The sequence below is a fragment of the Cetorhinus maximus genome, chromosome 14 (genome assembly GCF_964194155.1).
Source record: "Cetorhinus maximus chromosome 14, sCetMax3.hap1.1, whole genome shotgun sequence".
Lineage (NCBI taxonomy): Eukaryota > Metazoa > Chordata > Chondrichthyes > Lamniformes > Cetorhinidae > Cetorhinus > Cetorhinus maximus.
This window is the reverse complement of record NC_135892.1, coordinates 83617350-83630675: the sequence shown is the minus strand read 5'-3', so window position 1 is coordinate 83630675 and position 13326 is coordinate 83617350. Positions and strand designations below refer to the sequence as shown.

At 39.7% G+C, this 13326-nt stretch overlaps 1 protein-coding gene across 2 annotated transcripts in view; it reads left to right on the top strand.

Moving 5' to 3' along the window:
• Positions 1-13326, top strand: part of thada (THADA armadillo repeat containing) — a 423827-nt gene that overhangs the window by 290013 nt on the left and 120488 nt on the right. For both annotated transcript variants that reach the window (XM_078557163.1, XM_078557162.1), the window contains one exon: positions 9198-9283. In XM_078557163.1, the coding sequence (XP_078413289.1) occupies positions 9198-9283 (86 nt within the window). The remainder of the gene's footprint in view (positions 1-9197; positions 9284-13326) is intronic.

The window sequence follows — 13326 nt, the reverse complement described above, 5'->3', positions numbered from 1 at the left end:
TCTAAATGCCTGGCATCATCCAGGTATATGCATGCTATAAACTTTCTGTAATGTACTTTCTATAGCAGTATCCTTATCTGCAAACAGTTTTAACTTGTGGCCTAATATTTTTCTCTGATTTGACATTACTTCTTTTGCACTAGCCTTTTTTTATGGCTTTATCCACCTGTAGTCACCATTTCAGGAATTCATGCATTGAATCTTTCGGTCACACTGTTCCTCTGCACCCTTTGGCACCTTACCATTCAGTATATACTCCCGTTTGCACTCGATTTATTCTGCAATTCCTCGGCCTTCGTACCAAATTGATACCCGGGACTGAATTTTTGTTTGGGCCGAGCAGGCAGGACTGGAGGGAGGTGTGGGGGCGAGCCCACAATTTCCCATTACCAGCCAACATGTTGCCATAGCCCTGTCTCCCGGCAATGTTCATTGAGGCTGGTTCGTGGGAAGGGCTACAGCTACCCGCTTGCCAGTGGCAGGCAGCCAATTAAATTGCCTACTGATGGCACTTCTCAGAAGGCATCTGGAAAGGTGAGCCCCCGCAGAGACCCAAGTCTGGGAGATGAATTGAGGCGTACTGGAGGGGCGGGGGGGTGCAGGGGAGGGAGGGGGTTGTGGTGTTCCAATGTGACCTTATGATAGAGATCATTAATGACGTAGTTGAGGAGGATTGGGTCAAGGACAATGTCCTGAGGAACTGCAGAATTGATATCCTAGGGCTGCAGTGATTAGCCTTTGACAACCAAGACAACAGCTGTTTTTACATGTGTCAGTTGTGATTGCAGCCACTGGAGGATCTTCTAATTAACTTCAATTTTGTTGGAGCTCCTTGGTGTCATGCACAGTCAAATGCTGCCTTGATGTGAAAGTCAATTGCTTTTCGTTGGCTTCTTGCATCTAACTTTTGTTTCCATGTCAAGGTCATGACTATTATGTGGTCAGGAGCCCAGTAGTTCTGGTGGAGCAGAAGCTGAGTTTCTGTGAGTAAGTTAGTGGACTCGAGGCTGAATTTTGATTCTCAGGCCTGATCCCACTGTTGGGAGGAAGTGTGGATCAAGAACCAGCAAATGCTGGCACCAGGTCCCAGAGGGATCTTTACAATGAGACGGCCATTTAAGTGGCTCTGGAAGCCCCATCCAATTAGGAGGCACTCCAGCACTGAGAGATCGACATCTCCACCATCAGAGGTGGGAACTGACAATGCAGGTCGGGAATGAGAAAGAACTCAAGATGGAGGTGTCCTGTGAAGAATTTTTCGGCGAGGAACCCTTCTACAGGACAACCTGCAACTGCAGCTGTGTCCAGGTACAGCTGCTAGGGAGGGATTAAATTAAATGAGGCGTCATTGGAACACCACCACCCCCCATCCAAACCACAACCCCCTCCCTCCCCTGCACCCCCCCCAGTATGCCTCAATTCATCTCCCAGACTTGGGTCTCTGCGAGGGCTCACCTTTCCAGATGCCTTCTGAGAAGTGCCATCAGTAGGCAATTTAATTGGCTGCTTGCCACTGGCAAGTGGATAGCTGTAGCCCCTCCCCCGAACCAGCCTCAATGAACATTGCCGGGAGACAGGGCTATGGCGACATGTTGGCTGGTAACGGGAAATTGTAGGCTCGCCCCCACAACTCCCTCCAGTCCTGCCTGCTCGGCCCAGGTATCACTTCATAACACTATTAATAACTTCTTCCATCAACATACTGATGACTGACAGAAAGCTGACAATGTGGCAATGAGTCAGGTTAGATTTGTCCTGCTTTTTGTAGACAGGACATATCTGGGTAATATCCACATTGTCTGTGGATGCCAATATCACGAGTTTAATTCATGAAGGTACATATCAAAGATTTGTTTAATATATCTGCCATTTCCTAGTTATATTTTCTTACTTTCAACTCATACTTTAAATTATCTTTCCCATCGTTAATAAATTGTCTGCTACTTATATAACAATAAAAAGGTACCAAAGCTTTTTTTAATTCTGATGCATACATTTTTTGCAACCCAATTATTACTGCTAGTACTCCATTTATACAGCATAGAAGGAGGCCATTTGGCTCGTTGTATTCATGCCGGCTCTCTGCTTTTAGTTTCCTTAACTGGCAGTTTTAGCAACCCAGCCCTTAGGACTTCTTGTTTCCATGTAAACCTTAAACGTTTAGCATTTAGGTGAATTTAACACTCCTTATTTAGCTGTCCTGATTTAGATTTTGTTCTGTTTCCCTGTTTTCCTCATTGGAATCTTTTCCATGCTTCTTAAAAATTAACATTTAACTGCTACAGTTTAATTTCAAGTTCTGTTCCCTAGAATCTGCTCTGATTGGCTGTTTCACATGTGTTTGGAAATGGTAACTGCTTGCTGCTACTTTGATTTTCATCCTATAATTCCATTTGCTCCTGGCCTGTTCACCATACCTCTAAGGCATTGAAGTCTTTCATGATTATCATGTTCCTACTTACTGCAGCATTTTCCTCACCACCTGCAGCTTATGTATTGTTCAATTTAAACTTATCATTTATACCCTTGACCAAGATTGCATCTGCCAGCTCCCTGGTAGAAGCCCTTTTGCTTAACCAGTAAAACGTCAAAAAACTGTAGTGCCTAAAAATTGACGAGCTGTTTACTGTGCTACAAACATTTATCAGGATCACTATAGAGTTGTTTTAAAATTTCACATCTTGGAACAATAGGGAATGGAAACACTGGCCTCGATATGAATTCCCAAGGCAGGCGGGAGAGCGTTGGAAGGCTGTTATAAAAATTAAATTTATGGAACCTAACTCCAACACACCTCACATGCACCCACTGCAATTCTTATGGGGCGTATATTGGGGCATATGAGTGTCCTGCCATGGAGAGGCCACAAACCTATTAACATATTTAAATCAGGTTCCCGCAGTACAACCGCGAGCCTGATTGAAATTGACCCATACTGCTCATGTTTCCTATATGTTGGGGAAACTTGACAGTGAAACAGAGGCAGAAGCTGCCAGCTGCCCATGATAAGTGGTGCTTTCAGCAATTCATAAGGACTGGGAGTGCTGCCCCCTTGGCCCCTTCAAGGAAACCTTTGGCCTCTCCCTGCCCTGATTCTGATTGCTGATTCGAGCTTCCTTACCCGTGCTGCCGCGTCTAGTTCTGCTGGTTTCTGACCCAAATTTATATCCCAATTGATGATCTATTCCTGTTGCAAGGGATGCAATGGAGTCAGTTTCTAGCAGTGTTCATTAAACTTCATTTCATGCAGCGATCTGAATCAATTAATACTTGACCTTCCCAAGGAAAATTCAATGGCATCATTCCAACATTATATTGTGTGTGTTATTAGGAAATTATATATATTCAATCCTGACTGTGCACAACAAATGACATTCACATAGTTCCACCATGGTGTTCCAGATTATTATTCATAATTTAAATGTATACTCATTCATGTAACTTTCAACCATAAATTCACTGGTGACAGTGTATTCCAGATAAGTAACCTTCTGGGTAAACTGTGGTTCTAGTCTCACTTGAATCTTGCTAGATTTATACTACACAATTTGTTAGGATTAGCATTATGTAATTTACTTTCCATTGCCTAATTTAGGGCTCAGCGATGAACTACATACAATTGTTAAATGAACATTGACAATCACTTGACTATCCATTTCTCATTGCCTGGTTTGTGTGTACTATTAGATTCATCATTGCTCACTTTTAATAGTAATACTTTGTGTTGAACACAATTTTCCTATTTGATGTCTCAGCATTAGCACTATTTAAATACTTGAAATGATAACTGATTATACGGCTTGCAGGAAACATTTATTCTGATTCATCCAAGAGTGGATTAATTTTGTAATCAAATTGGGCCTGTTAGTTGACGGCTGCAACTGATATTTATTCAACATGAACAACCTTTTTTTTAAGCTAATTTTGTTGCTTGATTTATATTTTTTAATGAAGTACTTTCTAGGGACATAGCAGTTGAATAGATGCAGTATGCTTTTCATAGTTTGCACTGTGCCTGCCTCATTCCCAACAGGCAATATAATAATGGATGACGTATTGGTGAGATGGAGTTCAGAACCAGTTGATTGGAAGCTTGAAACAGTTCCCAGTTCAACTCTGGTCTGCTCACTGGAATTCTATCTCCAACAGAAATCATTTCTACTTATAGTATAATTCATTAAAAAAGTAATTGCAGCTAGTATTGCATAATTAAACATTTTAAGCAATATGTCAAGTCGACAATGATTCCAATTTCATGGTTAAAATGAATATAAAGGCAATTTAAATACTCCTGTCAAATAGTTTTTTAAAAAAAACAAACTTTGCAGATGCAAAGGCATTTTCTTTTATTCGATTGAACCTGCCCTTCCAATTCAATTTGTGGTATTCTATAAACAATAAGTTCTCAACTGAACATTGGAAGATGTAAACCTTTGTCTTCGGTTTTCCACCACATACTTTGTAACGTAGCTACTGATTCCTCCACTCTACTTGATACTGTCCTAGGCTGAATTAGAGTATTCACAACACTGTTGTGTCCTATTTGCCCCTGAGCTGAGCTTCTGACCTTGTATCCTCTCAATTATCAAGATCACCTACTTTCGCCTCTGTAATATCACAGGTCACTATCTCTGGTTCAGCCCACCTGCCGCTGAAATGTCCTTATCCATGTTTTTGTTCCCTCCAGATTTCAATATTCCAATGCACTCATGGCTGGCCTCCCACCTTCTATACTCCATAAACTTGAACTCATCCAAAACTCAGCTGCCCATATCCTAACTCGCACTAAGTTCCATTCACCCATCACTCCACGGCTTGCTGATTGGCCCTTGGTTCACCAGTGCCTCATATTTAAAATTCCCATCCTCTGTATTAATACCCCTCCATGCTCTCCTTTTCCCTAGCTCTGTAACCTCCTACAGCTGTACAATCCTTTAACAACTCTTCCTCTGATTTTGGCCACTTGTACATCTTTAAATTTTTTCACCTCATCATTGACATCCATGCCTTCAGCTATCTTGGTCCTAATTTTTGGAATTCCCTGAATAAACTTCTCTGCCTCCTTTCCTCCTTTAAGATGCTCTTTAAAATCTATCTCTGACCAGGTTTCTTTGTGGCTTATACTAATGTCTGCTCCTTGGCCCAGTGTCAACTTTTGTCCAATTAACTCTTGTACAGTGCAACTTGGGACATTTTACTTCGTTAAAGGTGTTATATAAATGCAAGCTGTTCTCATTTTTGATGAGCAATGGGAGGAATGGTGGCGAGGTTGTTTTCTTCAGTTACTTCTATATGGATATATTTCTTATTCTATAACAAAAAGGGTGTATCTTATCTGAAGAGAAAATGCTTATGCTCTAAAGTTAGTTTTTGTGGTATAGTTCAGTAACTTTCTCACCAAACCCATAACTTAATGATCACCAGACCATAGAAGAGCAAATATTGCACTGTAATGTTACAAAAATTGCTTTGTGGAAGCAAGTAAATCAGCTTTGTTCATAATTTCCAATTCCTTAGTGTAATTTTACTATTGCATGTGCTGAAAGCCTTGCCCCTTTCTAGTCTCTAAGTTAGCTTTTTTTAAAATTCCAGAGATCAATCCCCAACTTGAGAGGGTAGTTAACTTGTCCCAAACCCTGTTACAGGGTCCACCTGCCCTGTGATTTCAGTCTTTTTTTTGCTGCTCCACCTCTGGGGAAATGTATTTTCTCTATTATGCATATCCCTCATAGTTTTAAGTCAGTATCACACTGCACAATTCATTATTTGACCATTCTCCATGTAAAACATTTGTGAAAAGCCTTCTTTTTAATGTTAGACTTTTAAAAGTTGTGTATTCACATGAGTTATGTTTCTTAAAAGGATGACCCAGATGAAGTGAGGTTAAGATGCAAACCTGCTGCTTCCCAGAGACGAAACAATAACAATTCTTCAGCTTGTCTGGGTACTCCTAATTATTGTGTAGGAAAACTCTTTGTCCACTTGTCCACCTGTGAATTAAGGGTTAGGAAGAGAGAAATACAGGGCTGGACTCAACACTCTTCTGTTGGCAGGTCTGAAGGTGGAGGGACTCATTAACTCCAGCAGGCGGCCAGCCTGCCATCTTCCCATGCGCCCCTGCCCTGCCCCCATCACAATTATACCAGCAGCACAGGTGATGTTGGGCAAGTGGGCCAATTGAGGACTACAAGTGGGAAATTAATTCCCACTTAAGGGTGTCATCCCACCACTGCCAGGAGTTAACCAGCAGTGGGAGAATCCCACACCAAGTGCCCAGCCTGGCCGGTTTCCCTATATGAGCTGTTTGTGGGGGACTTGGGGGGGGTCCCACCCTGTCGGACTTCCTGGGCCCAATAGACGGTCCCCAAGATTTTAAACCCCCCCCGACCCCCCATTTCTGCACCCCCTACGGCCTTTTAAACCCCAACCCCTTCGCTGGGGCCTGCCATCTTGGCACCTGATGAGACCCTCAAACATAACTAAATGATCCAGCGCTGCATATCCAAAATGTTGGAGAGTTGCCGAACTCTAATTAGCTGACAACTCCCTGAGAGGGGATCTCCTGTCCCTGAGGGGCGGAAATCCCACCTCTAGTTTCTTTACGCCCAGTGGCCGTTAAATGACTGCAGAGCAGCTGGTGTCCCCTTGACGGGCTACCCCGCCCCCCAACCTTATAGCTAGAATGGTGAGAAATCTGGCGCCTGGTATATTTCAACCCACCATCACCAAAAATGCATGCTGGTTTTTGGGAATAGGGTGTGGTAAAAGGCTCTGAAAACCAGAGGAGTACAGGCCAGGAAAATTCTTGCTTGGATCGTAGGAAGGAATTCAAAGGGGCTATTCCGTTTTCATTAAGTAAGACAACCCCCTGAAGAGGTGTATTGTCATGGGTTCATTATATATATGTCATTGCACAAGATAAGTTTTACCTAATGAACTAAGAAAATCAGATCATTAACCTTGTTCTGTACATGGAGCTTACTGTGAAATAAAGCAGATTAACAATTCAGACCAAACCTTATCTCATCTAATGGGAATTTTTCCACTTTTAAGCAGCTTGAAAAAATATATGTGCAAAAGGCATATTTACTAAGTTCAGGTCACGAGCATATCATTGTTGCATCCCTTGGTGGAGTTCCACTATTGTATTAGTAAATTGAGATCATTATGTGTCAATTCTCATAAAAGCAGGACATTCAGACTATTAGAGGAGCATTGAGTCCTTATATCAGTTGGCAACTCCTTCTATTAAGAATCCCAGATACAAAGATGCACTCAACCACTCTAGTGCAGTGTGTTGATACACAAACATATGTAGAAGTGAACTTTTTTAATTTTGTCCCTTCAAGCTGTAAGTTATGCAACTGAATAATAGCACTAATACAGTGAATTTGAAATGCAGCTTGCAATATATTCCTTTTTCGTTGTTTTGATGCAAGTACAATATATAAAATTCTACTGGTTTTCTTTCCTGAATTGTTTCTAATTATTTTTCTAGTATGCTAGTTCTATTCAGCAGATCTATTCAGTGTTGTCACTTCCAATTGCCTTTTCCTATCTACTGTTGCTTTCTTTCACATGAAGCTTATGCACATAAATAGCTTACTTGGCACATTAACCAAAGTCACTCAGCATTCTGTGAGACTGCAAATGTGGTATGTTATTCTTTCACCTCATCCCAAAAAAAGTATAACTAAAGAAGAGCACAAAGATGTAAATAGCAACACTTATCTATTCATAAAGGAGGTAATTGGATATATGTATAAAGCATTAGATTCATACATACATTAGCAAAGATGTGGGAAAAATTCTACTTGTATTACACAGGGTATAATGAGAGAGAGAATAGACAGCAGAAAGGAATTTACATGTGCCAAATCACCAACAGTATTCTTAATTTTAAACACAAAATTGGCACATAACTAGAGAGTACCGTGTGCAAAAGCTGGAGCTGGAGTCCCTGAAGGAACTCACTCTGGTGGGGACATTTACCTTTGGTTGCTTTGTTAGTGAGCTCATAAATATAGTAGTGAAATTTCCCCTCTATACAGAAAGAACAAATTTGCCAATTAATCACGTTTTTCCTAAGATTAGTGGTCCCTTTTACTCAGTGTATCTTGATGGGTTTATATGGAAAACAAAAAAAAGGCATGAGTTTTAAACAGTCAATTCATTAGATAATTTGGGTGAATTTACTCTAGTTTCTCCCACTCTGCTGCTGTTACTTTGGCGGAAGCTCTGTTTATGAGTTTAAATGCCAGTGGAACAGAATAACTCTGAGGAAATTCCTGTGATGTTAGTGCAGCTAATCAGTGTTTTGTTAACTAAGATTGTTTATGGTATACTCTCAAGGTGATAGATGAAACCAGGATGAATTTCACTTAATTGTGCTTCATGTCTATGAATTGGAGAGATATAGGTGCTTGGCAATAAAACATTTTTTGCCTTTTTGAACCTATTTGACATCTCACACTGCCAGCTCATTATATCAGGTTTGGACTAAAACTCCCTCAGTGCGACCTTAACAACAGGTTTTAAGTCCAACGCTCCCACTACACCAAGATGTCCCAATCAAGCCATCCACACAGTCTCTGAATGAGTTGGTTGAATTATCCGTAGTTTTGGCTTAGCAAAAGATTAATGCTCATTGAGACGGATTGAAACTGCCATACTCATTTCACGTAGGACCTTCATAGCCATCCATGAGAGACAAGCTTTTAATCCCATCAGTCTGGGTTGAATTTTAACCTTAACTCATAAAGGTGAAAGGACAGTTTCTTGCCCATTCTGCTACCCAGTCTTTATCGGCGAGCATTCTAAATCTTTTTTTAAATTCTTGTACATTGTGCATCAGTTCAAGTCAAATGCCAATGGGTGGGACCTGTTGGTGAAAAGTATTTGGCACCTGACACATTTTTGTTAAATAATAAGATTAGACCCTACAGCCTGACTAAGACTGACTTTTACTTTAAACACAGGCTGGACGGTTCCAACTGTAAACACAAATGTTCCACTATTGATATTATTCCCACTTGCCTTCCCTCACTGTCCCCACAAATATTTCCTTGTAGATTTCATGAATTAAATTTGTTATTTTTTTCACTGGTTGCATAATATCTTGCTTTTATTGTCACCTCGTTGATGTTTTTCTGTGATGGATTTGCATCAGTAATTATTTCTGATTTATTGTTTTCTAGGCAGAACCCTTGTTTGCTGACCAGAGCAACTTTCTTCGATGTCATCAATATCCTTTGCCATTATTTAAATAAGTCAAAAACAATAGGTAAGATTTTACAGAAGCAAATTTTGCATTACTGCAAGGTGTTTTCAGTGACTCCCTAATCACAGCAATACTGACTTGTGAACATTTTCTACAAATTAAGCCACTTTAATAAATTAACTTGAGGGATCTTTAAGCGCATCCAATTTACACACTACAGCTAACATATCAGACTGGTATTTGTAGAGTTTTTTCCTGTTTGAGATTAAAAAGATGAAGAACTGTCATGACTGACATGACAGAACAAACACAATGGGCCAAATGGCCAAATCCTTTTTTTGATTTGTAGACTGCAAAGCTCAGTGAGCAGCCTCAAGCAATGCTGCTGGCTGCACCTCGCTATAGATGATGCTGAGCTCAATAATAAAACAGCATGATATAGGTGTTCAGCTTGAGTGGGTGTAGATGTCATGAGAGTCTTGGGAGTATTAGTTATCTTCAAAATTATTCAATGTAAGTTCACAAAATGCCCATTTAAAATTTAGCTTTGCACTGATCTGAACTTATACTATATGTGATGCAAAGCCTATGTGATGTGAGACTGCCTGCAAGAGATGATGGGAGAGATTTTAACCTCTTGGGTTTAGGTTGGGTGGAAAGTTAAAATGCTAAAGTCAGAATTCCAAACCCAACTCACTCACTTTCGCTTTTAATGAAGATGGAATGGGATTAGTCGGCAGCCAATTCACTCCCAGGAGACGGGTTGGGAATTTAAAAATTATAATGAGGCTGCGTGCCTAACTTTTATGCACCATTTTAAATTTAACACTGGATGGCTGGGGGTTTCCCAAGTCAGCTAGAGGGAGGCGAGGACTATTGGATCCAGGCGATATAACCCCCTTCCTCCCCCACAATTGGCGATATAACCCCCTCCCTCCCCGACAATTGGACACCCTCCTTCAACACCAACAACCAGACCTCTAACCTCCTGTCTGTGAGGCTTCCAATTTCTATCTACCTCCATAGGCCACTGTTTCTCCTCTCCCCTGTCCTTGCTCACCTACACTGGCTCCCTGTACCCTAAAAATTACAATTTAAAATTCTCATCCATATGTTTAAGTCACTCCACGATCTTTCTCTATAATCTTCAGTGCTACAGCTTCCCTCCCTCTTCCCAAAACTCTCTGTTCCTCTTACTCTGTTCTCATGAATATCTCTCCCTTGTCCCATCATTTGTGACCATGTCATTAGCCACTCAGACCCAATTCCAATCCTAAACCCATTCACTTGCCCACTTCCTGCTTTTCGTCACCCTTCCCAATATTTCCTTCTTAGGCTCAAAGTCCATGTTTTTTCTTTCACCCTTGTGATGTCCTTGGGATGTTTTTCTAAATTAAAGGGACTAATTTAATAAATGGAATTATTTTTATATAGTTATTGTAACCAGGAGTTAGAGAGCCAGTGTGCACCTAAAATACACATCAATACAAAAGTAGTAGAGGTTGCTTTAATGTTGGGTTTGCCTTAAACTATCTGAAGCAAAGCAGGCACCATTATCAGTGACCAAATGGAGCAAGCTATATCAGCCAAACTTTTACTTTGAACATCCTTTATTTTGCTCTCTCTTGTACCTTGAGTCTCTACAATGTCCTTTTCTTTAAACTATTGCTCAGATGTTTTGCTTTAACCATAAAATTACTGACCTTGTCTCCTCTAATAAACATCAATCAGCCTTTGGTTTGATTGATCTTAAACAAATTCCAGAGAACTGTTACTAGTTGCAGTGTTTTAATTTCATTGAAAGAAATAGAATATATTCAATTTTGCCCGCCATTAGGCTTAATAATAAAGTCTTACATGTTAATCATTACCTTATCGTCTTTTCACTTTCTCAGATCTGTCCAATCGCCCCTTAATTGTATAAAGAAAACCCATGTCACCAGAAAACCTTTTAATTTATTGTAATGAGTGGTATGCAACAAAACGTAACTGCAATGTTGAGCATGGCAGCAGAGAATCTTGCTATATTTCTCCAGTGCTGTCAATATTCTTAATTCAGCACCTCACATTGCTTGTCAACATTACCACCATCAGTTGCCAACCTGAAACTTATGGTGTCCTACCCTGTTAAACAATGCAAAATGCTCACTATAGGCACTTTCAGAAACTTTGTACAAAAATTGGCAATGATGTAATCTATAATTCAACTTATGTGTTTTATATGGTTGAGTTTTTTATACCAATTTTTTCACATTCTCCACTATGCTGCAATGATAATGCTGAGTGAGTTTCATTCATTCATAGGTAAATGGCAATTCCAAAATGACACAGAACCATCTCCTGGAGGGAAGGAGCTAGGGTAGTGCCATTCAGCTGCAATAGAATATATCATCTTTGGCTGATTACGCATCAAAAATTGTGCTGTTTTAAAAAGGAAAGTAGATAAATATTTGAAAAGGGGGCAATTAAATGGACATAGGTAAAGACTAGGCAAATCAATCTTTCAGAGAGCTGACACAGGCACAGTAGGGCTGAATAGCCACTTCCTTTGTTGTATGATTCTATGATTCCCTTAGTTTTAAGTTCCAAGAAAATCTTTACTGCATTTCATCTCCCTGGTATCTTAGTCAGAGAACATTGAAGGAGAAAATAACAAGGGAGGGGATTATAATAATGACACAGCAGTAAATTGACCCAATGGTCCAGAAATACAATAACTTCAAACTATGCAGTACTTATTAATTTTGCTGAAATTGTATGGTATTAAAACTTGTAGTCATACAGTTTAAATTACTGTAACTAAACAATATGCCATAGTTGTAAAATTATGTAGGAACTTTGTGTTACTCTTCTGCAGCATGTTTTTGGTCTAATCGATGTTTGTCTTACCCTAAGGGCTGGTTGCTCTGGGTAGGTCTGGTAGTTCTTGGTGTTATTTTAGAACTTTAAGCTCTTAGAGCATTTATGCTGAGTTGATAAAATCAATGAGACAAAGCAACTCCTTGAGCTAGATACATAGGTTCATTCAATTACTCAAAAAGTTCTTTGGAAATGTTTAAAGAATTCATGCAGGAAGTTTTGAGTTTTATGTTAGCCGAGGAAAAATTCAAAACTTATGGGTGACAGTATTGTAGTTGAGCTTAATTAGCCTCAAAACTAAATCTAATTAAGGAAAATGTTTATGTTCAAGGCTAATTCAGGAAAGTTCCATTTTTAAGTGCAGACTTTACTTTTTGAGAAAAGGTGCTTTTTATTACAAGAATAGATTTTCTTTAATGAGCAGTTACCCATTCAAAAAGCTGCCAGCGAGGATGTCAAGTAAAATGACTCCATTTAAAGCTGAGCAGTTGCCAAGTTTTGATGCAAAATGTAAACAAACTGTTTCCTTCACAAAGTACTTTATATATAGCATTGTGTATATAGACTGTTGAATTATCCTTGCAACTGAATTGAAGGCAAAGTAATAGAAAGTCATCAAGAGACCTCATGCATTGCTTGTTTGGCTAATCAAGAGGAATTTTGTTAGTGCAGCTGTGCTTTTGGATACACGCTGTACTGATAGACCTAGGTCACTGAAACATTTTACCCTAATTGCCTGCCTTTTTTGATTTATTTTTATAACTACGTATTGCAGAAAAACTTAAATATTTGGTTATTCTAATCTTTGAAATCATGCAGCTGTGGTTTTCCATTCCTTTTCTGCTGCAGGCTATGGTTACGCTGTGGAGTGTGATATATTCGTGGACATCTCTACAAAACTGTGAGGGAGGGGGTTTTCAGCCTATTATTCATTACAGATATTCATTTATTTGACAACCTGACTTTATCACTGTCCTCTCTGTTTGTCTTTCCTGTAGTATTCATCCACTAAAATTAAGCTTTTTCCCTAAACTGAGTTTGTTAAAAAAGCCTCAAGAGGTCAAAGATTTATTTTTCTTTCTCTGATTGCAACAGTTGAAATATTAGTGCTGTACATAAACAGAAGTGTGATGGTTCCTTGTCTGTAGCTTGGAGATCTGAATGCAGTAATTGGAATTCCAACCTTGGAATTGATGTACATGGAAAAAAACTGCTGAGGGTGACACTACATATGACAAAATGGCAGT